Source organism: Muntiacus reevesi, chromosome 3 (genome assembly GCF_963930625.1).
Source record: "Muntiacus reevesi chromosome 3, mMunRee1.1, whole genome shotgun sequence".
NCBI classification, from domain to species: domain Eukaryota; kingdom Metazoa; phylum Chordata; class Mammalia; order Artiodactyla; family Cervidae; genus Muntiacus; species Muntiacus reevesi.
The window spans coordinates 134821496-134849481 of NC_089251.1; the positions used below are offsets into that span (position 1 = coordinate 134821496).

At 35.4% G+C, this 27986-nt stretch overlaps 1 protein-coding gene across 1 annotated transcript in view; it reads right to left on the reverse strand.

The window, feature by feature from the left end:
• The window catches only part of SPAG16 (sperm associated antigen 16), a 973751-nt gene that overhangs the window by 879975 nt on the left and 65790 nt on the right, over positions 1 to 27986 (reverse strand). The window contains exon 9 of the mRNA XM_065930647.1: positions 27250 to 27365. Coding sequence (XP_065786719.1) covers positions 27250 to 27365 — 116 coding nt within the window. The remainder of the gene's footprint in view (positions 1 to 27249; positions 27366 to 27986) is intronic.

The window sequence follows — 27986 nt, forward strand, 5'->3', positions numbered from 1 at the left end:
TACTGGAATGGGTTGCCATTTCCTTCTCCAGGGAATCTTCCTGTCCCAGGGATCGAACCCATCTCCCGCAATGTAGGCAGACAATTTAACTGAAAACTACTCTAAATGATAAAATCTTAAAAATATTTAGTATTTAAAATCTATCTTAAGTGTCTTTATCAGATGCTTATGTTAATTTATAGTGATTTTCTATGAGTAGATGTTACCTGAATATTAAATTTGCTGTTTTGCTTATCCAGTGCATAGGTGATCAGTTGTCTGACTCTTTGCAACCCAATGGACTGTAGCCAGCCAGGTTCGTCTGTCCATGGGATTTCCCAGGCAAGAATACTGGAGTGGGTTGCCATTTTCTACTCCAGGGGATCTTCCCCACCCAGGGACAACACCTGAATCTCCTGTGTCTCCCGTACTGCATGAGGATTCTTTACTGCTTGAACCTTCGGGGAAGCCCACTATTAAAAGATAATGTATTGATTAAATTATTGTGAGAACTTATTGATTAGATTAAGATATAACTTATTAATTTTCCTCAATATTTTTAACTATAGGGAAAATGAATGATTTAAAATAAAGGAGAGAAAGATACAAAACAAAAATACTTTGTGTTACAAAGACATAGGGCTCTAAGGGATTGTCCTCAAAACCTATATACTTATTTTAGTAAAACCAAAAGTTCTCACCAGATTCTTAGTCAAGTGTGCTTTTATTTTGCTGCATCACAAAATCATATAGAACTCTTCACCAAGAATGGAGCAGGGGCATCAGTTACTTATATAGAGATGCAGTACATTAGGTACAAAAAAATTAGAGCTTGAATCTCTAATTTATCATTTAGAAGGATCTAGGTCAAATAGTTTATCAGGAGTTATTATTTATTTGATAGTAAACATAAATCAAACTGTCTTGGCTTCCTATTTAAGGCACTGTTTAAATATTTGCATTGGAAATATATCTCAAGACTGGAAATTTATCACTTTTTTAACAAAAAAATCACTTTTATGTCAAACTAATCATGTGATAGTTTTGATATGGAGAAAAATAATTGTCCCTTAACACTTAATTTTTATACTAATTTTTTCTGTTTTAAAAAGAGAATTTGAAAACCCCAAATTTCTTTATCTAAATTAAGAATATCATAAAATTAATATTTAAAATGTAATTTTAAAATGAATATTATTTTTATAAAGAACTGAGATGTATATATTTTCTGTAAAAAAAAATAATTCAAGAACTAATTTTAAAATCATGAGGCAATTTTCATACAATTAGACAAACTGGACTAAAAATAAACTACAAATTAGTTCCAGGGAATTAATTCTAAAAGAAAGCATATATTTTCTCCTGAGATAATTTTAGAACTTTAAAGTTAAAAGAGTATCTACATATAACAACAATAATATTTAAAACCTAAGAAAACAATTAATATTTCCCTTGCTCAAAGAAAATAATATAAAGAAATTCCAAAATTTAAATGATATAAAGCTGTCTGCAACATACTAGAACTTTAATGACTATCTAGTCAATTACAGAAAAAAAAAATGTTACACTACAATCCCCAAACAAAGCAATCAGAGTAACTGATTTGGAACCTTAGTATTCTCCTATTTTGTGCTTGCACTTGTCAAGCGAACAGTATTTTTGTTTGAGTGTCCTAAAGGGGCTCCAGAGAGTTGAAGGGACTTAAGAAAGGAATAAGCTGAAAGATAAAGCTGAAATAATATACATGCACATATAAAGGAGCATACATTTAAATATTTGAAGAGCTTTAGTAAAAAGAAGTAGTAGACACATTCTATGGATCTTAGAGAGAAACCTACAGGGGACTGGGTAACAGTTACTATAAAACAAAGATGATGCCTGACATTCTGCTCTAAAATGAAGAGGGTCACTTCATGAATAGTGAATACCCTGCCTTTGGAAATGACCATAATGAAAGAATGCTGCTTTAGGGCGAAGTAATAAAAATAGAGGTTGACTCTCTTTCTCACAAACACTAACCCAGTACTTTGTATATACTCATAGTTATCTCTTGTGTTAATGCTGCTGCTGCTGCTAAGTCACTTCAGTCGTGTCCGACTCTGTGGGACCCCATAGACGGCAGCCCACCAGGCTCCCACGTCCCTGGGATTTTCAAGGCAAGAATACTGCAGTGGGCTGCCATTGCCTTCTCCCTTGTGTTAATGAAACCCTCTAAATTTACTGGCTTAAAACAACCATGTATTATCATTGCTAATGGTTGACTGGGCTCAGGTGGATGCTTCTTACATGGTGTGTCTCTTGCAGTTATAATTAGACAGTGTTTAAGTCATTTGAGGTCTTGACAGGTTTAATATTCAAGACAGCTTCTTCAGTCACGTTTGGTGCTTCAGATGGGATGGCTGAACAGCTAGCCAAGCCTCTTTATCTTTTTTCTCTGTGTGGCTTCTCCACACAGTGAGGTTCCTCACAGGACAGTATTAATGATTGTCAAATTGTTACATGGTGGCCAGTCACCCCCAGTAGAGTGTTCAGGAGACACTTCCAGAAATTGTCATCCTTTTTATGACCTAGTATTAGACGTCATGTATTATCAATGTAGCTGCATTCCATTGGTCACATAGTCCCTCCATTGCAGGAGGGACTAAACTACGGTGTGAATACTGGGAGACATGATTTCCTTGGGGATTTATCCTTGGCAACTATCTACTACATATACTTCACATTTAATGTTTCCTAATTTCTAAATTAGGAAAGAGTGACGAAAATAAATTATAAATATTCCTACGGTTCTTTGAGGAGATATGAATGGAATAGGAAAGCACATTTAACTATTCCTTTACGCTTTAGGTACAGAGTTAAATATCAATATTGTAGCTATTTGGCAAATAATGATACTGTGATATAAACTGACCACCTACTTTCTTGCATTTCTCCAAATCCAGGGCTTTCAATCACAACTTTGCTTGCATTATAAAGTATCCCAGAAAACTGACAATGTGCTTACAAGAGGTACTAAAACACCATCAGATAGGAAAGTGGTAAAATTCTGGGCTTGTGATGTCATAGCCAAATATACTGATGATGTATGTAGTCAGGTCCAAACTTCTAAGAGGTGATGTGTGCAGTACCACACATTCCTGTTGTGTTCATTTACCCTGCCATCTTTTCAGCTCACTATCAACTAAAGCATTCCTTTTTCAAAAAATAATTTTAATTGGAGGATAATTACAATATTGTGATGGTTTTGCCATACATTAATACAAATTGGCCATAGGTATACATGTGTCTCCCCTCATTCTGGACCCGCCTCCCACCCTCCTCCCTACCCTATCTCTCTAGGTTGTCTCAGAGCACTAGGTTTGGATACCCTGCTTCACACATCGAATTCGCACTCATCGTCTATTTTACATATGGTAATATATATATTTCAATGAGTTACATCTCTGTTTTTTTTAAACCATTAACTTTATCATAAACCTTAACTATGAACTAAGTCCCCTGGTGGCTCAGATGGTAAAAAATCTGCCTACAATGCAGGAGACCTGGATTCGATTTGGGAAGATCCCCTGGAGGAGGGCATGGTAAACCACTTCAGTATTCCTGCCTGGAGAATCCCCATGGACAGAGGAGCCTGGCGGGCTACAGGCCACAGGGTCTCAAAGAGTCAGACTGAGCAACTAAGCATAGCAAAACACATGAACTAAGTCACTTCTATAAGCTCATAATTTTAAAACTACTCTTTTAAATATACATTCAAAACAAATGTTAATAATTACTTTGAAGAGTATATGTAATTTTCTCTACAATTATAAGAAGGCTATTAAATTTAAATAGGCCTATTTAATTTAGGAAACATATATAAAATATACCTAGTACAATGTTTGGCAAAGAATGGGATGTTTAACTGTTTTAATTAGTATGTAGATATACACATATAAAAGTCTTCCTCAGTGGCACAGTGGTAAAGAATCCACCTGCCATTGAAGGAGATGCAGGAAATGAGGGTTCAATCCCTGGGTCAGTAAGATCCCCTGGAGTAAGAAATGGCAACTGACTCCAGTATTCTTGCCTGTAAAAACCCCATGGAAAGAGGAGCCTGGCAGGCTATGGTTTGTGGGATTACAGAGTTGGATATAACTGAGCGACTGGACATGCACACACACATACATGCAAGAACACATATATGTGCATACAAAACAATAGTTTTTCTAGGAGCAAAGAATATTATTGGATTTTCTTATCTACTGTTGAAGCAATATTTCAACAACCTGATATTCTAAAATATTTTTAAATAATATCTAATCTTATGGATGCCACTATAAAGATATGAACACTTCACTATAGTTTACATGTATGAGCTTCTGTGGAATAGCATAGCATTTTTTCTAGAAGCCAGATCTTAAGAAAATGCATTAAGAATGGTAACAGTATTAACCTGTTCTTTTGTGCTTCAGTAAAACCATTTACAGTCTTGGATCAACATATTAATTAATAGCATTATTCAGGATAAATCAAGAGTACCTGATATCATAGATTGAAAAGATCCTCATATTATAGACAGATCATGTATGAATCCAGCTGTTGTTACTCTTTGGTCGCTAAACAGTATCTGCCTCTTTGTGACCCCACGGACCAGACCCAGCTGAACTCCTCCATCCATGGGATTTCCCAGGAAAGAACACTGGAGTCAGTTGTTATTTCCTCCCCCAAGTGATCTCACACAGTTAAGAATCAAACCCACGCCTCCTGCATTGGAAGGCTGATTCTCCACTGCTGGGCCACCAGGGAAGCCCAATGAATCCAGTACTGTAAGTTTAATACTCTAGGTATTTAAAAAATATCAGAATGACTTTTAATTTTAAACTTATAACTCATTTTTTTGAGTGAGGAAATTAATGACCTACAAATTTTCACTGTTAATCTTATCTTTGTAACACTACTGTTTACCGCTCCTTGGTACGCTCTCTTATCATATGCTTCTCCTACTCTTCTAAATTTTATACCATGGTGGGTGCTTTTTTTGTTTGTTTGTTTTGTTTTTGCTGTTGTTACAGTCTCATTGTGACATAACATCAGTCTCAGACTTTAGCCTACAGCCCTTCAAAAAATGGTGAGTCTACAGGTGGAAAAGGGAATAAAGTAGGGAAAGTAAAAAGTCAAAATAAATATGACTATGAGTGGTACAAAATACCACTCTAAGTAACTTAGAGAAGTTAATATGGGAACTATGCTAGAATTTATTAAGGGCCTACAGATGATAAACACTGATTCATAAAGGTTAAGTGGGTGCTTAGAGTAAAATTATCTAGTTATATCTGATTTCTACTCAAACTTTTTCTGTGTATCAGGGTAATACTCTTCATTCTAAGTAAATAGAGTTACACATGTATATTTTTATTAATTAACACTCAATGCTTTCAATTATTTTGGTTCATAAATTTATACTATAAATTACCTATTTATAAGTTATAAACATTAATATATGGCTAAATAAAATATTGCACATTAATATTCCAAAGTTAGCAGTTTAGAATCAAGTGAAATAGGATGGTATTTTCTTCCTCAGTATAAAAATCATTTGATCAAAAATGTAAAATTCTCAAAAACACTATTTTTTCTTTTTCTTTTCTATCTTCCCACAATGAGAATGTATGCAAGAATAAAATTACAGTTTATGTGTCTTTTCTTCTATTATTAAGCCTCTACTATTTGATTCATAATAATAAGTAGAAAAAATTTGGAAAACCAAAAACTATTGAAAAAGGTAACAAAATGACATGTATAGTAATCTACAATATACTGAAGCGAAAATCGCTCAGTTGTGTCTCTTTGCAACCCCATGGACTATACAGTTCATGGTATTCTCCAGGCCAGAATACTGGAGTGGGTAGCCTTTCCCTTCTCCAGGGGATCTTCCCAACCCAGGGATTGAACCCAGGTCTCCCTCATTGCAGGTGCATTCTTTATCAGCTGAGCCACAAGGGAAAACCACTATATATTAAATTTACTAATAATACATATTATATATATTAATCCTTTCCCATCTCTCATCCCTTCTAGGACTATTCTAATTATGATTTCAGTTTACCATGGTTGATTCATGTCAATGTATGACAAAAACCACTACAATATTGTAAAGTAATTAGCCTCCAATTAAAATAAATGAGTTTTAAAATGCAAAAAAAGAGTTCAGTTTATCCACTGAGTATAAAATATTTTCATTTCAAACAAATGCACTTAAAATTTATTATTATTTTCCTTCGCAGGTTAAAAATGGATTGTCACTTACTTGTATTCTCCTAAAAGATATATCAAATGGAGAAGTTTAATTGCTAAAATTAAATACTAGACTCAGAAATATATTAAATTACATACTCTGAAGGATTTTCCCACTGGAAAACAACTAAAAACCAACTAAAACATAATTTTATTGCATAATTACATTCCACAAAAGTTAAAGGAGGCAAAGATAAAATTATGGAACTAACATATGAGCTATAAGCAGTAAGCACATGCAAAAAATGAGTAGCCATGATGACATATGCCAAATCAGAACTGCAATCTGGAGACTAGATGGTCGACCACCCATAAGCTATGGAAATAGTATCTTAGGAATGTTTACAGAAATAAAAAGTATATACAAGTGCAAGCAGCAAGGAACTATCAAGAATTATCAGGAATGGTCTTAAACAAATGCAGCCTCTAGAAGTAAAAGACAATACATAAATTCCCACATTAAAACACAAAGGCTAGATTTTAAAATGAGAATGCAACAAATATAGAGAACAAGAATAAATAATTTCTGAGAATACAGCAGAGAGTCAAGAAAAAAAAAAAACAGAAAAAAGAGGTTAAGAAGTATGGAAGATAGAATGAGACAGTATAGCCTGTATCTAATTGCAGCCCTGGAAGGAAGGAATTTTCTTTTTAAATGAAGGAAAGGCAATATTTATTACAGTAATGAATGAACAGTTTTGAGAAACAAACAAACAAACAAATAAATCCTGCTACCTAAACATGAGAACCATAACATACTCCATGGGATAAATGAAAACAATGTTATACCAATTATAGTAAAACTGCTGGACAAAAAAGGCAAAGATGAACTCATGAATACAGTCAGAACAATGAAATTAATACATTTGTAGGCAAATCTAAACAAGTATTGTATTTATAAGCTCAACTCTCTTTATAAAATAGCAATGCCTGTTTTGCTATGTAACAGAAATTGAACTAAGTACCAGATTCAAAAAAAAAAATAATAAGCAATAGGAAATTTTTTGTTTAGGGTTTGCAAACTTTTGTGTTACTCAAGTAACTAAGCTTAGATTGTATCACATGTACATGCTAAATTCTTAAGAGTAAACACTAAAAAAAAGAAAAAGGAAAAATACCCAGTAAAAAAAAAAAATCAATGTATTTTAAGTGTGGAAAGATAAAAGCATAAAAAGATTAGACACATATATAGCAAAAAAGATAACAGAAGCAAGGCAAATATATCAATAATCACAATAAGTATAAAACACTTAAATGTAAATGAATAAAATCACCACCTAAATTAAAGAGATTGCATATGTTATTTATCAGAGACAACTAAACATACCTGATAAATGTTAAAAATAGACTTTAAAAAGTACATAGCAAATACTAATCAAAGAAGAATAAAGGAGCTGTATCATAGCAAATAGACCACAGACAAAGCATTTTTACAAACAGAGGAGTCTGAGGTAAAGAAGAAAGTGTGTAAAATAAAAATGAATGAGAGCTGCAAACTTTAAAATGAATTTCTTTATATTTCACTTTCAAAACAAAGTCTAGAACAAGCATGTTTTTGTAATCTTTGACACAACAATGCCAATTCTTGAGTTCTATTCTGAGGAAATAGTCAGAGACATGAACACAGCTTTTATGTATAAAGACTGACCTCATGGAATTATTTAAAACAATAAAATAATGGAAATAACCAAATTGAGTACAAACAAGGAGATAAAATCATAACAAAAAATACAAATAATGAAGTACTATAAGGGTATCAAATCTGCTGGTCTGAAGAATATATCAATATACTGTCATGAGAAAGGCTTATGATGTTAGATGAGAAATAAATGTACAAAGGTATATAAAATGTGCAAAAATATAAATTAGCATTTTACTTGAAAAAAATGTATTTATAGTGTCATTCCAATACTAACTTAAATATATACTGTATATATGTGTATAAAAACATTGGAAGAAAATTAAAAGGACAGTATTGATTACTAAGGTTGGTTTAAAATTTATTAAAATTTTAAGAAGAAAAAATAGAAAAAAAATCACTACAAGTGATGTTTTAGTTCATCTAGTTAATATAACAATTTTAAACTTTTAAGCATCTAATAAAATTGATTAAATCTGTTTAATGTAAAAATTGATTAACTTATAGGAAAAGACTGAAAAATTCATGTTTACTCAAGTATTGATATTTACCCAAATATAATACAGATACAGATTTCAGATTTGAATATACATGAATATACAAAAATCAAATTGTATTAAATATATATGAAATTCTCAACTCCAAAATTAGAAAAAAGATTCTTCTTAAGTATATACTATTACAAAAATGGACCATATTCTAGTTTATAAAGAACTTGTGCCCACACGCATGCATGCTCAGTCATGTCTGGCTCGTTGCAACTTCACGGACTGTAGCCCACCAGGCTTCTCTGTCCATGGGATTCTCCAGGCAAGAATACTGTAGTTGGTTGCCGTTTCCTCCTCCAGGGGATCTTCCCGACCCAGAGATTGAAACCATGCCTCCTGGGTCTCCTGCATTGGCAAGCAGATTCTTTGCCACTGAATCACCTGTGAAGCCCCAGAGAACTTGTATATTAGGATAAAAATTAAGCTGCTAAAGCTGACAGATTTCAAAAAGGGTGGACTGACACAAATAGACAATAATCCTCCCACAAGTAATTCTCCCAAAGTGAGTGATCAAAGTCCTTGCACAGCTGAGCATGATGGATCAGGATTCCTCTTCTTTTTGGTTCATCCATTTAGAATACTGTCTTGGTCTGTCTGCACAGTCAGATGGATTACAGGCACTTCCTTGAGCCACACAAACTGAAGATAAAGGAATATAAAGCATTTCAAGCCTGATGCTCCTTTAAGGACCAGACCAGAGTAGCGGCATTGTATCAGTGTCATAAAATAAGCAACCACAGCATCTCGGTGGTATCCAGCAAGATTGATCTGGCTCATATATTGTGGGTCAGTTGGAGATGAACTGATATTGGCTAAGCCCAGTTACAGCAGCACTGATCCTCATGCCTTTCACTGAATCAGAGGTTAGCTGAGACAATTTTTTTTCTCATTCCATGGCACAGGTACAAGAGAGTAAACCAAAGTGTGGAAGAACATCCAGTCCTGTCGTGTCAGATATACACAGGTATATAATCAAGCTCTGTATTGATGATCAAAATAGTATCCTTCTTTGAAAATGAGGGGAAAATGTAAGCATCTCTAAAAAATAATTCATAGGCACATACCACATGAGTGCCTATTCCATTGGCAAAATTTAGTGTTATTGTCACATATAGGTAGGAAGGAAGCTGAGAAATATAGTCTAACTACAACACTAGCAATATCATGAAAAACATGGAATAAATAAAATACGTTTTGGTGGAGAACTAGTGATCTCTGCCATAACAACTCCCACCATACTTTAAGAACTGACAATACAGATTACATGCTCTGACGATGACTTATTTAAACTAGAAATCTATAATAACCAAAAAAGATAACCCCAAATCATGCATATGCAAATATACAAATATTCTCTAAATCAACCATGAGTTGAAGAAATCATAATGGAAATCTTAAAATACTTAAGACTGAGCAAAAATTAAAATGCTACATAAAAACATGTGTAAGAAGTAGTTTAAAGTAGTATTTAGAAGGAACTTTATAATACTAAATAGAATAGTGGGAAGGCCAAAAATTAATAAGCTATGTATCCTAATTAAGAAGTGGAAAAAGAAACAAAGAATAAACCAAAAGAGTACAGACAAAAGGAAATCATAACAATGAAAGCACAAAGTAATGAAAAACTATGTATATATTTAAGAGGATCAAAAAGCTTAAAAGTTATTTTAAAATATCGATAAAATTCCTAAATCTCAAGGAAGAACAATGAGAGATGAGGGAGAGTCTTCTCAGCAGGGAAACTTCAAGAAAGGAGGAAGATAAATAGATATCAAAAACAAGAAGAGAATATAACTATGGATTCATTAGAGATTTAAAAAATAAACAATGTAACAAATATCTTTATGCTGGTAAATTTGAAACTTAGACAAAATGGTTATATTAATGTAAATATATTACTTAATGATTTACTAAAATTGATTCAAGAAGCAATAACTGCTAGAATTCTATTATACTAAAAAATACGAATCCATATGAATCCAAAATAGGAATAGCAGCTCCTATTAGTTTCACCTAGGACTTCTATGCATACATTTAAGGTAGATATAAAAACTTAAGAAATAAAGAGGGAAATATCTGCAATCTATTTTATAATACCAAAATTATAAAAAGACTGACTAAAAAGGAAAATTAAAGGTCAGTTTTATTCAAAATATAGAAGCACTCTAAGTATAAAACAATGAATTAGATCCAGTGATATATATATATAAATCATATAACACATGATGAATGAGCTAGTTTCATCCCAAGAATGAAAGAGAATGTTACATTAGAAAGTCTAGCATGTCATTTACCACATTAAAACATTAATGGAGTAGATTATCTCAGAAGCAGAAAATTCAGCATTCATTCATGATAAAACTTTTAAACATGATAAAAAATTCACCATTCATTTATGATAAAACAAAATTAATGTTAACTCATGATAAAACACAAATAAACTTGGCAAATGTGGAAGTAGAGGAAATTTTTTAACCTAAGAAGGAATATCTACCAAAGATTTATAAAAAATATCATTTCTTGTGTTGAAACATGAGAAATATTTCTTCATTTTAGGAAAAAACAAACGGGATAAGAATGTCTATTCCAATCTCTTCAATTTAACCATTCTCTAGAAGTCCTAAACAATGTACAAAAATAAGAAATATACATCAAATTTTCCAAGATCAGAAAAGGAAAATCATAACTATCACTGTTTATAGGTGATATCATTATTTATAAGGAATTTTTTTTAAAGAAACCTATTACAGTAGAGAGTTTAGCAAGGTCTCTATGTTTACAACTGACTTACAGTAATGAATTTCATTTCTACATAACAACAACTAACAGAACGTATATTTCTTAGGTATTCCTTCATTCAAACACAAATATTTATGGAGTACTTACTATTGGCCAGTCACATTTTGGCACTGAGAATACAGAAGTTAATAAAGCAGGCAAATATTTCTGCTCTCATGGAGCTTACATTCTAGTAGGGAAAGAGTACAGTAAGTTAATAAGTATAACACAGAATGTAAGAGGCAGATATGTAAGAGGGAAAAAAAAGCAGGAAAGAGATCCAAGAAGGAAAAGGGAATTTTAATTAAATCTAAATTAAAATTTAGATGGGATGTCTATGGAAAGTCTCTCTAAAAGGAGACATTTAATTAAAGATCTAAAGGAGTTGAGGGCATGAGCCATTCAAGTTTCTGAGAGAAGACAACTTAGACAGATAAAACCTCAAGTGCAAAAGCCTGGAGGCAGGGCATGACTACAGTATTTTTCAAACAGGGAGGCGAGTGTGTCTACAATTGAGTAAAAGATGGTCCAGCAAGTGAAGATGAGGTCAGAGAGGTTAAAAAGGAGCCAGAAAATGTAGGACCTCGAGGCTATAATGACTTTCCTATAGCTCTGAAAAAGATAGAAAACCACTAAAAGTTTTCAACTGAGATATGTAATGGATAGATTTATGTTTTAGGAGGACCGCTCTGGCTGCTACATTCAACAAAGACTGAAGGAAAGGAAAGAATAAAAGCAGAAAGACCAGTTGGGGAGCTATTGTAGTAATCCAGGTCAGAGATCATGGAGAAGAAAAACAGAGAGCAACACTGCTGGTGGTAAGAAAAGATGGAAGAGTGTATATGTTTCAAAATACAACCAAAATAATTTTTCATATCTGATGTAAAATGTCTGAGAGAGAAATGACTCAAGGATAACTCCAGAGGTTTTTGGTTGAGGAACTGGAAGGACAGAGTTCCCTTAAGATGGAGAAAATTGCAGGAGATCGAGCCTTAATTCAGACTCAGAATGGAAGGGTTGAGGGTTGGAGGGTTGAGCATGCAGTTGGATATATAAAACCAGAGGACAGAAAAGAGATCTCTGGTGAAGATATAACTTAATGAGTCACTAACATATACGTAATTTAAAGTCATGAGACTAGGTGAAACAACCTAGGGAGTAAGGACATCAAAATAGAAGAGGCCCCAGAACTGATCCCAGAAAAGCCTCAATATACAGAGGTCAGGGAGATGAGGAGCAAACACAAACGAAATGACAAATTATGTAAGTTATTGGCAATAACAAGGCCTAGAGAATGACCAAAAAGTGAGTGGCTGAGAATAGATGGAGAATAAGATCATTTAAAGCAGCAGCTGCTGAGGAACTGAAAGAGTGTTTGAGGGATCAACCATGTGAATATCTAAATAAGAATTACAGCAGGAATCATTTTTACAGAAGTGACAATGTCACAGTGACTACTTTTTTCATTTTACAAAAGAAGTAAAGAAAAAAAAATTAAGAAGTGCCTGAAATAGCTATTATTGAGTACAATAAACTGATGATATGAGATTCAAGGCAAGGTGTATTCATTAATGAGGGTAGGAGAAGGGACTGAAAGCAGCAATGAGAAGCAAAAGGGACAATTATGTCACCTGCAGGTCCAATGCTGTAGCTTAGTGGAGAATCAGAGAAGTCACACTTGAGACTGCTACAGATCACGGTAGACATGAGCTATGTCAAGAAAGCTGACTATGGATGTCACTTCTCAACCTCACATTTGGTGAAGATAGTAGCCTGAGTATATAAAACATAGAAACTGGAAAATAGTACAAATCAAGGTTTATTTCCTCCCATTCAAAGATCTGATCATTAAACATTTACCAGAAGTCTGCTGGCTGTAGGAGAAACTATAAGGACAGAAAAGCTGAATTTCTATTAGCACAGAAGGTGAAGGGACATAATACAAGCTGAAAATAGAGTGGATTTTGCTGATCAAAGATCTTGAATTCCAGGGAGTACACAGTGAAAGATTAGGGAATCAGCAAAGGAGACTAAGAGATTGAGTAAGAAAACATGACATAAGGAGCCATAGGGAGGGTTAGAGTTTTGGAATATATGATGAACTGGGAGTTATAGGCTCCTTAAGAAGACTAAAAAGAACAGGATAAAGGATATGGGTGTTGAACAAAGAGGTCTGGGAGAGAAGAGGCCTAGAAGCACAAGTTACTCAGAATCTCCCCTTTGCCTCCTGCTGACAGAGGTAGTATGTCCTGTAAACGGGCGGTTTTATTCGGAGTGCTTGGGAACTTTGTTGTCTCCTGTCAATGGTGTCTTGAAGAGCTGTGATCTTATTCCAAGTTTGAGAGTTCCCTCTCCACTCCTGAGGATGGAGGCGTGGAGTTGGACAGAGGGTTGATCTTGCTCTGAGCTCATAGATGCCCTCTTGATTTCTGTTGGAGGTCTCAAAGCCGACAAAGGGACAAGTTATTTATTTTAACTACTTGTAAATATTATTTATATTAGAAAAATTACAAGGTATTGATCATTGCATTTAACAAAAACATGTATAAGATCTGTATGGAAAAAGTATAAAAATGTTTTAAAAGATTTAAAAACCAAATATATGGGGAGATAAACCACATTCATTTATGCATTGAGACACTCAATATCATAAAGATGCCACTTATCTCTATATAAATCTATAAAACCACAGCTATGTTAATAAAGGTCTTAAGAAAAAAGTTTTTAGGAACTTGGAAAACCTATTTTAATTTTACAGAACAGCAAAACACTTCTGAAGAACAGGGTTGAGGAAACCGTCCTAAGGTATATTCAAACATTAAAAACTGTAATAATTTAAAAGCACAGTGAACTGTATGCTATCACTTATATATAGAATCTAAAAAAGTTAAAACTTAATTAAAAAAGCAAGTAAAATAGTGGTTACCAGCGGATGGAGGGTGAACTGAAAGTATGATGTTAAGAATACAAACTTTAATGAGTAGTAAATAAGACATAGAGATCTAATTAATACACAATATGATGAATATAGAAAATACTAGTGTACTATAATAAGGTAATATGATAAATATTTCTGCACTGGAAATCAAATCACAATATATAAATGTATCAAAGTAACACAAGTGACACTTTGCTTACCTTAAACTTACACAACGTTACATATCAAATTTACTACAAAAAAAAAAAAAAAAAGGTACTGACACAGAAGTAAACAAATTCACCAATGGAACATTAAAGATGTCCAAAAGCAAACCCAGGGTATATACAGAAACTACCTAAATGACTGAGCCGGTACTTGCAGACCACTGGGAAAAAGAAGAGCCATATAAAAAAGGGTGCTGAAATACGCAGTTATCTGAGTGAAACTGTAACAAGGAAGAGTCAAATTTGACTCTTCTGTGCTAAATCTGTTTCTTTGACTTTAACCCTTGTTTTTCGCTATGTTTGTTATTATAATCATACATAATTACTTGCCTCAGAGAGTCCTGCCCCCTGCCTAGTTCATCTAAAGTGCCTTTGTTCAGAGCCCTGTCCATCTGTAGATGGCAGGAAGAAAGAAACTAAAACATCACCCTGCCTGAGGCTTGTTATTCTGGGAGATATTTGCAGATTAGATGTCCTTTTGGTTTCCTCACCTCCCCCCTCCATCTCTAATCCATAGACGAACCTGGCACCCCGGCCCCGACAAGTGGTTATTTTCAGACATTAGTCTGCCACCTTCTAGGTCAGCCAGCTCTCCAAGTAAAGTCGTTATTTCTTGCCTCAACACCTCATCTCTCAGATTCTTATGGGACAAGTAGAGCAAGTTTAGACTCAGCAACAAACTCAAGTGAAACAGGATTCCTATTTGTCTCTACATAAAAAATTTGATGGTAATTTGTACATTATTAATACGATTTGAAAGCAAAATTTGATGACAAGACATCCAGTCAAGACAAGATGGAGCAGACTTATCTCTCCCCCTGCTTTTCCCTGCTAAGAACAACTATAAACCATGGAAATAATGCAAGACACAATGAAAGCATACCTCTTAAAGGGGAAAACAGAAACATAAACTAGTTCAAGATACCAGGATTGAAGGAAGAGCATAGAGCAGGACATTTTACCATTCCTTACTGAACAGAAGGGGACTTAGGTCTGATCCCTAATATGAAACAAAAGGTAATGTATTATCTGGCCATAATCAAATCAAACCAGAAATCAGTAACAGAAAGACAACAGGAAAATCTCTTAAACACATGGAAATTGAACACTTCTAAATAATCCACAGGTCAAAGAGGAAGTCTCAAAGAAAATAAAAATACATAGAATTGAGTGAAAATGAAAGTATAACATATCAACATATGTGGCACACAGTTAAAGTAGTGTTGAGAGGGCCATTTATAGCTCTATATGCTTGCATTACAAAAGAGGAAATGTCTCAAATTAATAATCTGTTTCTAACTCTAAAAAGTAGTGTTAAAAAGCATGAGAAACTCAAAGCTAGAGGAAGAACAAAGGAAATAATAAAGATAAAAGAGTTGCAGGAAGGGGGACCCCTTCCAGGGCCCAAAAGGGGGCTCTTGTCTAACACTTGGAAATGAACTGTCCAAGGAGACGCTCACGCTGACAAAGCAGGAGACTTCATTGGTTAAGGGTGCCTGGGCAGAGAGCAGGAGGTAAGGCAACCCAGGAGAACTGCTTTGCCACGTGGCTCACATTCTCAGGTTTTATGGTGATGGGATTAACTTCTGGGTTATCGTTAGCCAATCATTCTGACTCAGAGTTCTTCCCGGTGGTGCATGCACTGCTCAGCCAAGATGGTAGCCATCAAGAAGAAACCTCAGAGGTGGTAGGACACAGGGTGCCTCCTTTTGACCTCTCCTTAACTCTTTCAATGGGTGGTGGCTTAGTCCCTTACTGTGGCCTCCTGTCATAAAATAACCCTGATGCCTGTCCAGGGTGGGAGGTTTCAGTCAGTGTGTTTCCTCTAACAAAAGCAGAAATCAATGAAATGAAAGTAGAACAATTCAGAAACTCATGAAACAAAAGGGAAATTCTTTTTAAAGTCAGTAAAATTGATAAAACTGTATCTAGCAAGTTTGACAAAAACAAAAAGGGAAAAGATAAAAATAAAAAATATTAAGAATAATGGAATGGAGGATCTTACCACAGATCATGCAGTTATTAAAAATATCACAGGGGAATGTTATAAATAACTTCATGCTCATAAATTTAACAAGTCCAAAAAACACAAACTACCAAAACTATCAATTAAAGTGAAATAATCTGAATAGCTCCATAACCATTAAAAAGACTGAACTGGTAAGCCAAAAAAGAAATCCTCAGGTCCAGATGGTCTTTGGAGAATTTTACCAAATATTTAAAAAAAAACAATTAACACCTACTCAGTAAAAAAAAAAATAGCTACTGATCCACGCAAAAGCTTGGATGAATTTCAAGATAAAGATGCCAAATGTAAAAGTCAATCACAAAAGTTAAGTACTCTATGATTCCATTTAAATAACAATCTCAAAATGACAATATTATACACGTGGAGAAAAAAAAAACTAGTGGTTGTCTATGATTAGAGATTAAGGAGAGTAGAATAGAGAGCAAAAAGTGGATATGACTATAAAAGAGCAACACTAGTGCTTTTTGTGGTGATGAAACTTTTCTACACCTTGACTGAGACCACTGAGGACTGTGACACTGTATTTTAGGATTTTTTGTACTTTAGTTTTATAAGATGTTACCATTGAAGGAAAGGAGATAAAGAGTATACAAGATCTCTCTGTATTATTTCTTCCAAATGCATGTGAATCTGCAACTCCCAAAATAAAAAGGCTGGTTTCAAAAAAATCAAAGACAGTAGAACACAAATAAATTCAATAGACTAAAAAGTACTGTATCAATGTTAATTTTTTTCATCTAAATACCATATTGTGTGTATGTAAGAGAATATCTATATTTCTAGGAATTACACACAAACACTTAGAAAAGGGAAAATAATAAACAAACATCTTAAAAGAAAATATTCAAGCAAAGCATTCTGATCTTGGGATAAGAAAGTATCTCTTAAGCAAGTGGCAATAATTGTTACCATAAAAAGTATTGATAACTTTAAATACATTAAAATGAACTTTTTGCTGGGTTACTTTTTTAAAAATAAAAACCATGAAAAATGAAGAACTTCTATTTATTAAAAGACACTACAAAGGAACAGAAAATATAAGTCACCAACTGGGACAAGATATCTACATTCATGCAACTGATCAAGGACTCAATATTAAAATATACCACAAATATTTTTCAAATATCAAGAACCTAATAGAAAATAGGGGAAAAAATCTATGAACTGACATTTTATAGAGGCAAGCATATGAATTGCCTATAAGCAAAAGAGAACATGTTAAATTTAATTATTAGTAAGAAAAATGAAAATTAAGACCCTGTGAGGTAACTTATTTTACTCATTAAATTGGCAAAAATAAAGAAATATGTAATACCCAGTGTCAAAAAGGACATAGAGTAATAGGAACTCTATGTGTGGGTTTATAGACATGTTAAACTAATTTGAAAAATAATACGACATTGTCTAGTAAAATCCTCCTCTCTCCAGAAATTTCACTCGAAATTTAATATCCTAAAGAAAACCTTGCATATGTGCACCTGGGGGTGGGTACAGGAATATTCGTGGCATCCTGTTCCCTGGACCAAGACTTTGAGAACAATCTGAGCATACATTCATAATACGAAAGTAAATAGTATGAAATGAATTATATCCCCACACAAAAATATGGAAGAATCTTAGAAGCAAACCACCAAAAGAAAAAAGCAAGTTGTATAAGATCATAGTGTATAATTTCAATTTATGCTTTTCATATATTTTTAATCAACACAATATATAATTTGTACATTTATATATTACAGTCAAATATATTTATATTAAGTTAAGGAAATATTACTTGAACACAGTTGTATTTTAAACTATAGATGTTGATACTGACTGAAGTTCGAAAATGTTGTAAAATCCTAAGCATTTTCCCATTGCAAACTGATTTCATATTTTCTAAATCCTTCATGCTTATGCATGATTCAAAATAAATGGTAGAGTTGAAAACCTTAGAATAATTAGTATTTCTTAATTACTTCTATTCTGATTAACATTTACTTCTTTTTATGTAAAGCAGAATAAATTTAGTGTAATGTATTTCTAGTTATTTGATTTTCTACTCAGAACAGAATTATAAACAAGTTGGCTTAATCCTTATGTATTTAACATGGCACAACATTATGAATAAATATTTTGATTAATATATTTCCTCAGGGATTTTTAATGATATTTTCAACTCTTAAATATATTCAACATTATTATCAAATTACAGGCATTAAAATTTTCATTTGCATATGGTTTTGGACTTTTTAATATATTCCATAATTCTAAACTCTAAAAATGATGCAAATCTAATTTCCTTTTTTGCAACTTTATGTCTGAAAAATGCTAATTTAACATCCTAAACTAGTATTTATAATTATTGGCAAAATGCCAAGGAGATCATTGGTTGATGTCAGAATCACAGTACTTCCGGCAAAAAACAATTACTGCTTGACAATATTCAAAAATACTGTACAAAATGCAGCTAAATTTGTGCTCTAATAAAGCAAGGTATTAGCATGAAGGGGTATTTAATAGTTTTTGAAGTGCACCATTAGCAGGCCAGGGTGGCATCACACAACATGATGACATAAACTGGCATATCAGAGTTAAAAGGAACTTTCACTCCTCTTTATATTTCCATATCATTATATTTAAACTACAATCTATTTTATATAAATACCAAAGATATCATGACAAAGATATTAAATAAGATTCCATGTTTTCATTAAATAAATCAAAATATAAAATAGCCCTTAAAGAAGTTGATGGACAGGGAGACCTGGCGTGCTGTGATTAATGGGGTCGCAAAGAGTCAGTCACGACTGAGAGGCTGAACTGAACTGAACTGAAAGAAGTTGAGAGTTATGTGCAAATATTCCGTAAAGAACAATATTAAATAGGAACCTGGAATGTTAGATCCATGAATCAAGGTAAATTGGAAGTAGTCAAACGGGAGATGGCAAGACTGAATATAGGAATTTTAGGAATCAGTGAAATAAATTAGACAGGAGTGGGAGAATTTAATTCAGATGACCATTATATTTACTACTGTGGGCAAGAATCCCTAAGAAGAAATGGAGTAGCCCTCAGAGTCAACAAAAGAGTCTGAAATGCAGTACTTGGGTGCAATCTCAAAAACAACAGAATGATCTTGGTTCATTTCCAAGGCAAACCATTCAATATCACGGTAATCCAAGTCTATGCCCCAACCATGAATGCCAAAGAAGCTGAAGTTAAGCACTTCTATGAAGACCTACAAGATCTTGTAGTTAGTTAGTTAGTTAGTTAGTTAGTTAGTTCAGTCGCTCAGTCGTGTCCGACTCTTTGCGACCCTATGAATCGCAGCACGCCAAGCCTCCCTATCCATCACCAACTCCCGGAGTTTAATCAAACTCATGCCCATCGAGTCGGTGATGCCATCCAGCCATCTCATCCTCTGTCGCCCCCTTCTCCTCCTGCCCCCAACCCCTCCCAGCATCAGGGTCTCTTCCAATGAGTCAACTCTTTGCATGAGGTGGCCAAAGTATTGGAGTTTCAGCTTCAGCATCAGTCCCTTCAATGAATACCCAGGACCTATCTCCTTCAGGATGGACTGGTTGGATCTCCCTGCAGTCCAAGGGACTCTCAAGAGTCTTCTCCAACACCACAGTTCAAAAGCATCAATTTTTCAGCGCTCAGCTTTCTTCACAGTCTAACTCTCACATCCATACATGACCACTGGAAAAACCATAGCCTTGACCAGACAGACCTTTGTTGGCAAAGTAATGTCTCTGCCTTTTAATATGCTATCTAGGTTAGTCATAATTTTCCTTCCAAGGAATAAGCGTCTTTTTAATTTCATGGCTGCAGTCACCATCTGCAGTGATTTTGAGCCCCAAAAAATAAAGTCTGACACTGTTTCTACTGTCTCCCCATCTATTTCCCATGAGGTGATGGAACCAGATGCCATGATCTTAGTTTTCTGAATGTAGAGCTTTAAGCCAACTTTTTCACTCTCCTCTTTCACTTTCATCAAGAGGCTTTTTAGTTCCTCTTCACTTTCTGCCATAAGAACTAACGTCAAAAAAAGATATCCTTTTCATTATAGGGGACTGGAATGCAAAAGTGGGAAGTCAAGAGATACCTGGAGTAACAGGCAAGGTTGGCCTTGGAGTACAGAATGGAGCATGGAAAGGCAAACAGAGTTTTGCCAAGAGGACTCCCTGGTCACAGCAAACACCCTCTTCCAACAACACAAGAGACGACTCTACACGTGGACACCACCGGATGGTCAGCACCGAAATCAGACTGCTTGTTTTCTTTGCAGCCAAAGAGGGAGAAGCTCTATATAGTCAGCAAAAACAAGACCGGGAGCTGATGGTGCCTGAGATCATGAACTCCTTATTGCCAAATTCAGACTTAAATTAAAGAAAGTAGGGGAAACAACTAGGCCATTCAGGTATGACCTAAATCAAATCTCTTACAATTATACAGTGTAAGTGACAAACAGATTCAAGGGACTAGATCTGATAGACAGAGTTCCTCAAGAACTATGGACAGAGATTCGTAACATTATACAGGAGGAGGTGATCAAAACCATCACCAAGAAGAAGAAATGCAAAAAGGTAAAATGGTTGTCTGAGGAGGCCTTACAAACAGCTGAGAAAAGAAGAGAAGCAAAGGTAAAGGAGAAAAGGAAAGATATACCCATCTGAATGTAGAATTCCAAAGAAAGCAAGGAAAGATAAGCCTTCCTAAGTGAAAAAACTTTTTTTAAAAAGGCGGGGGCGGGGGGGGGGGGCGGGGTAATAGAATGGAACAGGCTAGAGAGCTCTTCAAGAAAATTAGAGATATCAAGGGAACATTCCATACAAGTTGCTAGTGCTAAATCATTTCAGTTGTGCCCAGTGCACTATAGCCTGCCAGGCTCCTCTGTCTAAGGGATTCTCCCATAGAATCCTGGACTGGCAAGAATACTAGACTGGGTTGCCATTCCTTCTCCAGAAGATCCTCCTTAGCCAGGTCTCCATCACTGCAAGCAGATTCTTTACTCTCTGAGCTACTAGGGAAGCCCTGTTTCATGCAAAGATGGACACAAAAAAGAACAGAAATGGTATGGACCTAACAGAAGCAGAGGATATTAAGAGACAGCAAGAATACACAGAAGAACTATACAGAAAAAGATCTTAATGACCCAGATATCCACGATGGTGTGATCACACACCAAGGACCAGACATCTTGGACTGCAGGGTTAAGTGGGCCTTTGGAAGCATCACTACAAACAAAGCTAGTGGAGGTGATGGAATTCTAGCTGACCTATTTCAAATCCTAAAAGACGATGCTGTGAAAGTGCTTCACTCAATATGCTAGCAAAATTGGAAAACTCAGCAGTGGCCACAGGAAGGACAAGGTCAGTTTTCATTTCAATCCCTAAGAAAGACAATGCCAAAGAATGCTCAAACTACTGCACAATTGCACTCATCTCACATGCGAGTAAAGTATTGCTCAAAATCCTCCAAGCTAGGCTTCAATAGTACATGAACCAAGAATTTTCATATGTAAAAGCTTGATTTAGAAAAGGCAGAGGAACCAGAAATCAAATTGATAGTGAAGGACAGTGGGAGACAGTGAAGAACTGGCGTGCTACAGTCCATGGGGTCGCAGAGAATAGGACATGACTTACAGACTGAACAACAACAAAAAAAATGTTGATACCTTTAACTTTCTAAAGGTATGGTGGTTTCTAAACCACCATCACCATAAACTTCTTGAGAGGATGGGCTTCCCTCATGGCTCAGTTGGTAAATCATCTGCCTGCAATGCAGGAGACCTGGGTTCAATTCCTGGGTCAGGAAGATCCCCTGTAGAAGGAAATGACAACCCACTCCAGTATTCTTGCTTAGAGAATCCCATGGTCAGAGGAGCCTGGCAGGCTACAATCGATGAGATCACAAGCGTCAGACATGACTTAGTGAATAAACAACCACCATGTTTAACTTTTCACATGTCTAATCACCACTCAAAGCCTCTAAAGTAGTCATTTCTTTTTCCAGGAGTCATGTATGGATGTGAGAGTTGGACTATAAAGAAAGCTGAGCACTGAAGAATTGATGCCTTTGAACTGTGGTGTTGGAGAAGACTCTTGAGAGTCCGTTGGACTGCAAGGAGATCCAACCAGTTCATCCTAAAGGAAATCAGTCCTGAATATTCATTGGAAGAACTGATGCTGAAGCTCCAATACTTTTGTCACCTGATGCAAAGAACCGACTCATTGGAAAAGACCCTGATGCTAGCTGGGAAAGATTGAAGGTGGGAGAAGAAGACGACAGAGGATGAGATGGTCGGATGGTATCACTGATGTGATGGACATGAGTTTGAGTAGGTTCCAGGACTTGGTGATGGACAGGGAAGCCTGGTGTGCTGCAGTCCATGGAGTGGCAAAGAGTCGGACATGACTGAGTGACTGAACTGAACTGAAAGTAGTAATTTCTTTCTCTTATCTGTGACTTATATGACTGCAAAAGACATTCAATTAATTGCATAATGATTCTCACTTCTTTTAGAGTAAAATATATTTCACAGATAGAGGGAAATTGTGTTATAATGTATAGTTATCTTCACAAAAACTAACCTGTTGACTATTTTAGTAACCCATTGTTTGGTTTACAGAGGGAAGAAAAATGGCTTTTCTCCAGTATTCAGGAAAATTGTTTCCATATTGTACAGAAAATAGTTTAAACCATAAGAATTAACTTTTAGACTATAATCTCATATGTTATAGAAAAATATAGAGAAATTAACATGGCATATCAGGATAAGTGAGGTGAAAGTGAAAGTCGTTCAGTCGTGTTTGATACTTTGTGGCCCCATAGACTATACAGTCCATGGAATTCTCTAAGGCAGAATACTGGTGTGGTTAGCCTTTTCCTTCTCCAAGGGATCTTTCTAACCCAAGGATCGAACCCAGGTATCCCACATTGAAATTTACAGTCGTGTCTGACTCTTTGTGACCCCATAGACTGTAGCCCACCAGGCTTCTCCATCCATGGAATTTTCTAGGCAAGAGTACTGGAGTGGGTTGCCATTTCCTTCTCCAGGGGATCTTCCCGACCCAGGGGTTGAACCAAGGTCTCCTTCATTGCAGGCAGACATTTCACCATCTGAGCCACCAGGGAATCCCTGGTGGGATTCCCACATTGAAGGCAGATTGTTTACCAGCTAAGCCATAAGAGACGCCCAAGAATACTGGAGTGGGTAGCCTACCCCTTCTTCAGGTGATCTTCCAGACCCAAGAATTGAACTGGGGTCCCCTGCATTGCAGGTGGATTCTTTACCAACTGAGCTATCTAGATACTAAACTGGTTTGAAAAGTAAAGTTATACAACTGTCTAAGGAAGTCCATGGGATCACAAAGAGTCAGACATGACTGAGCTGCTTCACTTTCACTTTTCACTTTCATGCATTGGAGAAGGAAATGGCAACCCACTCCAGTGTTCTGGCCTGGAGAATCCCAGGGACAGGGGAGCCTGGTGGGCTGGCGTCTATGGGGTCGCACAGAGTCAGACACGACTGAAGAGACTTAGCAACAGCAGCAGCAGCAAGGAAGATTAACCCAGTTTATAACAGCAAGTTTATGGAAAAAATATTCAGTGTCACACAGAATGGACTACTGGAGAACAGTCTAGGAGGAAGCTAAGGTTTTCCATGGAGATCAGCTTTAGAAGGGTGGGAGTAATCATTGAAAAAGGAACAGTGCAATTGGTAGTTTAAAGGTGATTTTGAAAGTCCCCCATAATCTCCTCCTTAATCCCTCAATTTAAGTAAATTTGCTCTTCCAATGAAGAAACTTCAAGATAAGCTTGTTAGGCACTTTTCAATCAGATTTTTAACCCCTAAGTCTTCCCTTCCCACCTAACCCCAGTATAAAAATTCAGAACTTGCCAACTAATGTGAAAAAGGCATCAGTGGGAGCTTGGGAGACACTGAAAGGAGAGGATCAAAGATAATAAATGACATATTTTTGAACTGACTCTTTTAATAGATTGCAGACACTATTAAAAGAAATTTTTAAAATGAAGAAATTAGCTTATCTATTAAATAAGATGATTTGTGAATTAAGTCATGTTAATTTTGAGGCAATGGTAGCATCTCAAGATGGAAATTATAAATAGCTAAATTATTGGTGTGCAGCTAAGTATGGCAATATGTAGCTTTGAAAGTCATCAGCAAAGATGTTATATTTGAAAATACATTATGGAATTACATTTTAGAACCCAGCAAAAAACCTGGGGCCCATCTTAGTACATCCATGTTAAGTAGCAAATGTCAATGAGAAATTACAACAATCCAAGATAACAGGACCACTAAATCCTCAGACCATTGAGTGTTAAAGATATGGGTCATCCATCTTCTTCCCCAAGACACCTTCCCAACCCAGGGATCAAGCCCACATCTCCTGCTTGGCAGGCGAATTCTTTACCACTGAGTCTCCTGGGAAGCCCCCAGCTCACCACACAAAGAACTCCAGTGGGTACTGGTTAAACCAAGCATAAACCCTGAATGAGAACGTTAAAAAAAAAAAAAAAAGGAAGAAGCATATCAAGTACATGTTATGACTAGAAATAGACTGGTTGGCTATGAATATTTTCTTAATATATATTAATTAATGAGTTTTTTCTAATCCCTCCCTTAGTATTATGTATTGCAAGTTCCTTCCTCCATGCCCTGCATCCTTTCCATGTCTCCAGCCCCTACTAGACAGCCTCTTACTTCACACTCTTCCTACCTGCTGGACCCAGTTCTTCGATTCTGATAATAATGTTCTTTTCCCACTGTGTCCCCAACACAGGAAAATGCCCTGCCATTGCCAATCTTTGAGCTGTCTACTTCTTCCCTAGATGACATCTTAGATCTTCTGTAACCTATATAACCAACTCCATGTATTATAGTTATTTTGTTCAAAATGATCTAAAGTAGTTTTTTTTTCTGACTTACCAAAATGATACCCTGATTTTTCCTGAATGAAAAGGCAAAACATGGGGAAAATTCATTAAGTAACTGCTTTTAAAATTGCAAAAGCAAATAAAACATTCCTCCTAGCCTATTTTTCTTCACTTTAATACAGAGGACACATGATAAAGCTTTTACATGTAGACTAAAGGCCAAGAATCGATCCCTAATGAAAGGGGGGAAGCTGCCTTGAGAGATACATTTATCTGTTGGGACTGAAGAGAAAAGCAAAGCTTGGGCTAACTTTAGAGCACCCCTGCCCCCAACACACACCAGACCTGGCATCTTACCATAGCGAGAACAGTAGGATTAGGGTGGGGGGGTGGTGACAGGGAAGGGGACAGGAAAGGCAGCCTCACTAAAATATACCAAAGTGCTTTAACCCCAAAGTTCCAAAATGTCTCTGCTTATTCGGCCACCGTTGGAGCAGTGGCCCTGCCAGCCTTCCTGCCTGCTCTGCTTCAGCATCCCTGACCGTCACCCACTTACAGACAGCCCACAGTCAGCTGTCACACATCCTTAAACACAGAAGAAGCTCATTCAAGCTTCGAATTTTGATTATGACATACAGCTCAATGTCTTTAACTACTAACCTGAAACAATCATTTCTAAGTATGAATTACTATGTGAAAAAGAATGCCTAAGCCACATTAGAAAAGGAAAATGTTTCTTGATGAAAACCACCACTATCACACCCCAAATCTTTAGATCTAATTTTTTTAAAATTATTGTGAGTGCTATATTTGCTCCCTGACTTAATAACCTCTGTGGAGATATAAAAAGATTATCCAAAGAAGAAGAAGCATGACTTACTGACAGCAATGGAGTCACCTACCGCCCCATTTGGAAAAGACTCAAACTACACACAGGAGGAGCCATGGGAAAGCTCTCTGGTGACAAAAGTGGAGGGTCAGTCTTGATGGGACCTTGAAGGCATAGGGAAGCTGGAGGTGAGCTAAATAAAAGAGGGGATTCTCCCCCAAATACCAAAAATTTAAAAATTAATATTGATAATGAAGAACAATGAAACACTAGTCGAAACGTCACAAAAAGTTGATTATCAAAGCCTTAGTATAACCTATCAATAAAAGTATTTAGTTCATGTTTTATTCAAATATTACCTATGACACTAGATTCCAGGGAATATCTTTGAGGAAAAAAAACATTAGAGATATTAGCTAAGTGGTTATTTGAATTCATAAAAAAAAAATCTGTTGCTCTTATAGCATTACTACTAGGAGAAAGTTATTATATTTGCAAATGTTTTCATTCTTAAATGTCAGATACTTTAGAACTCACAGGTAACAACCACTTTATAAAAACATTCAATAACTCAGCTAAAACTTTATGCAATGTTCATGAAAAGAAACTAAACCCTTCATGGGTTTTATGTAATTTTCTTTCTTCCTCATTTTTGATCTCTTTGTCTACCACACATTTTTAATACCATTTTTCTGTAATCACTGCAGAAGATTTGAACTATCAGCCTGATTGCACAGCAAAGGCACTAAGATGTAATGAGGTTCTTAAACGGGGCATTAATTCTTTCCATTCTGCTTTTTTAAAAGGGCTGATGAAAGTTTGAAGTTTTAGTATGAGAAAATAAATAAGGGATGACTTGATAGTTATTTCTCTGGACAAAGAAAAATGAGCAAAAATGGCCGTGATTAAGTTTGAAAACGTGGCAGAGTGAACCACTGAGCCGTCTCCACCATTAATACATGTGTGTCCCTCAATTACCACTAATATTCAAGAACTTCCATTTTCCATCTATAGTCCAAGTAGTTTGGAATTCATAATCTCTAAATTCATTTTGCAATACAATAATGATACAATATGAGTCCATGAATCTGAATATCTGAGACTTAAGTATGGATCAATGGAAACAAAAATACCATACCTTTGTATTAACTTTAACTTTCGTCTTTGCTTTACATTTGCTTTGTTCTCTGGCTTCACGAAGACCTTTTTGAGTAGGACCTTCTGTTGCGTTTTCCTTTTCATAAGTAGGAACAACTGTAAGATAATACAATTTACTCTTAATGTTTATTCTGTTGGTCTGTAAGAAATATTATAACCAAAAAAGAAAGCCAAATTCATTACACATGTATTTTTTGAAGTATTAAAATAATAATATTAAACCATAACAAAATGTTGTAAGTGAAGTTTCAAATTCATTTCCCAAAAATGCAGGGTGGTAGTGCTGCAAGGTTAGTGAATTGGCTTGGCGAGCCAGCTGAAGAGCATGGAAGTCAATCTCCAATTCAATTATATCTAATTCCGGCTTTCATGAGATTTCATGTGTTTATAAACAAAACTGAAGGGGGTCAAAGGAGAGAATTGTAAGCAATAACAAAAAATGTCCAAGTGGAACTGGATAATAGAGATTTTTTAAATGAAAATTGTATTAATAATATATCCTCATGCTTCACAATGTAGAGAAAAACAGAAAACACAGGGTAACATTCCAAAACAGTTGTAATATTCGTGTCTAAACTCTCCTGGACATAAGGAGCAGTCCTAAGGAATCATTTGGGGGGAAAAGAAAAGTGATAGGAAAAGTCGGTTTCTTTTTCACATCTTTTCATATCCATATACATGTTTAGGTATACATAATTCCCTCCTATATTTCTAAAC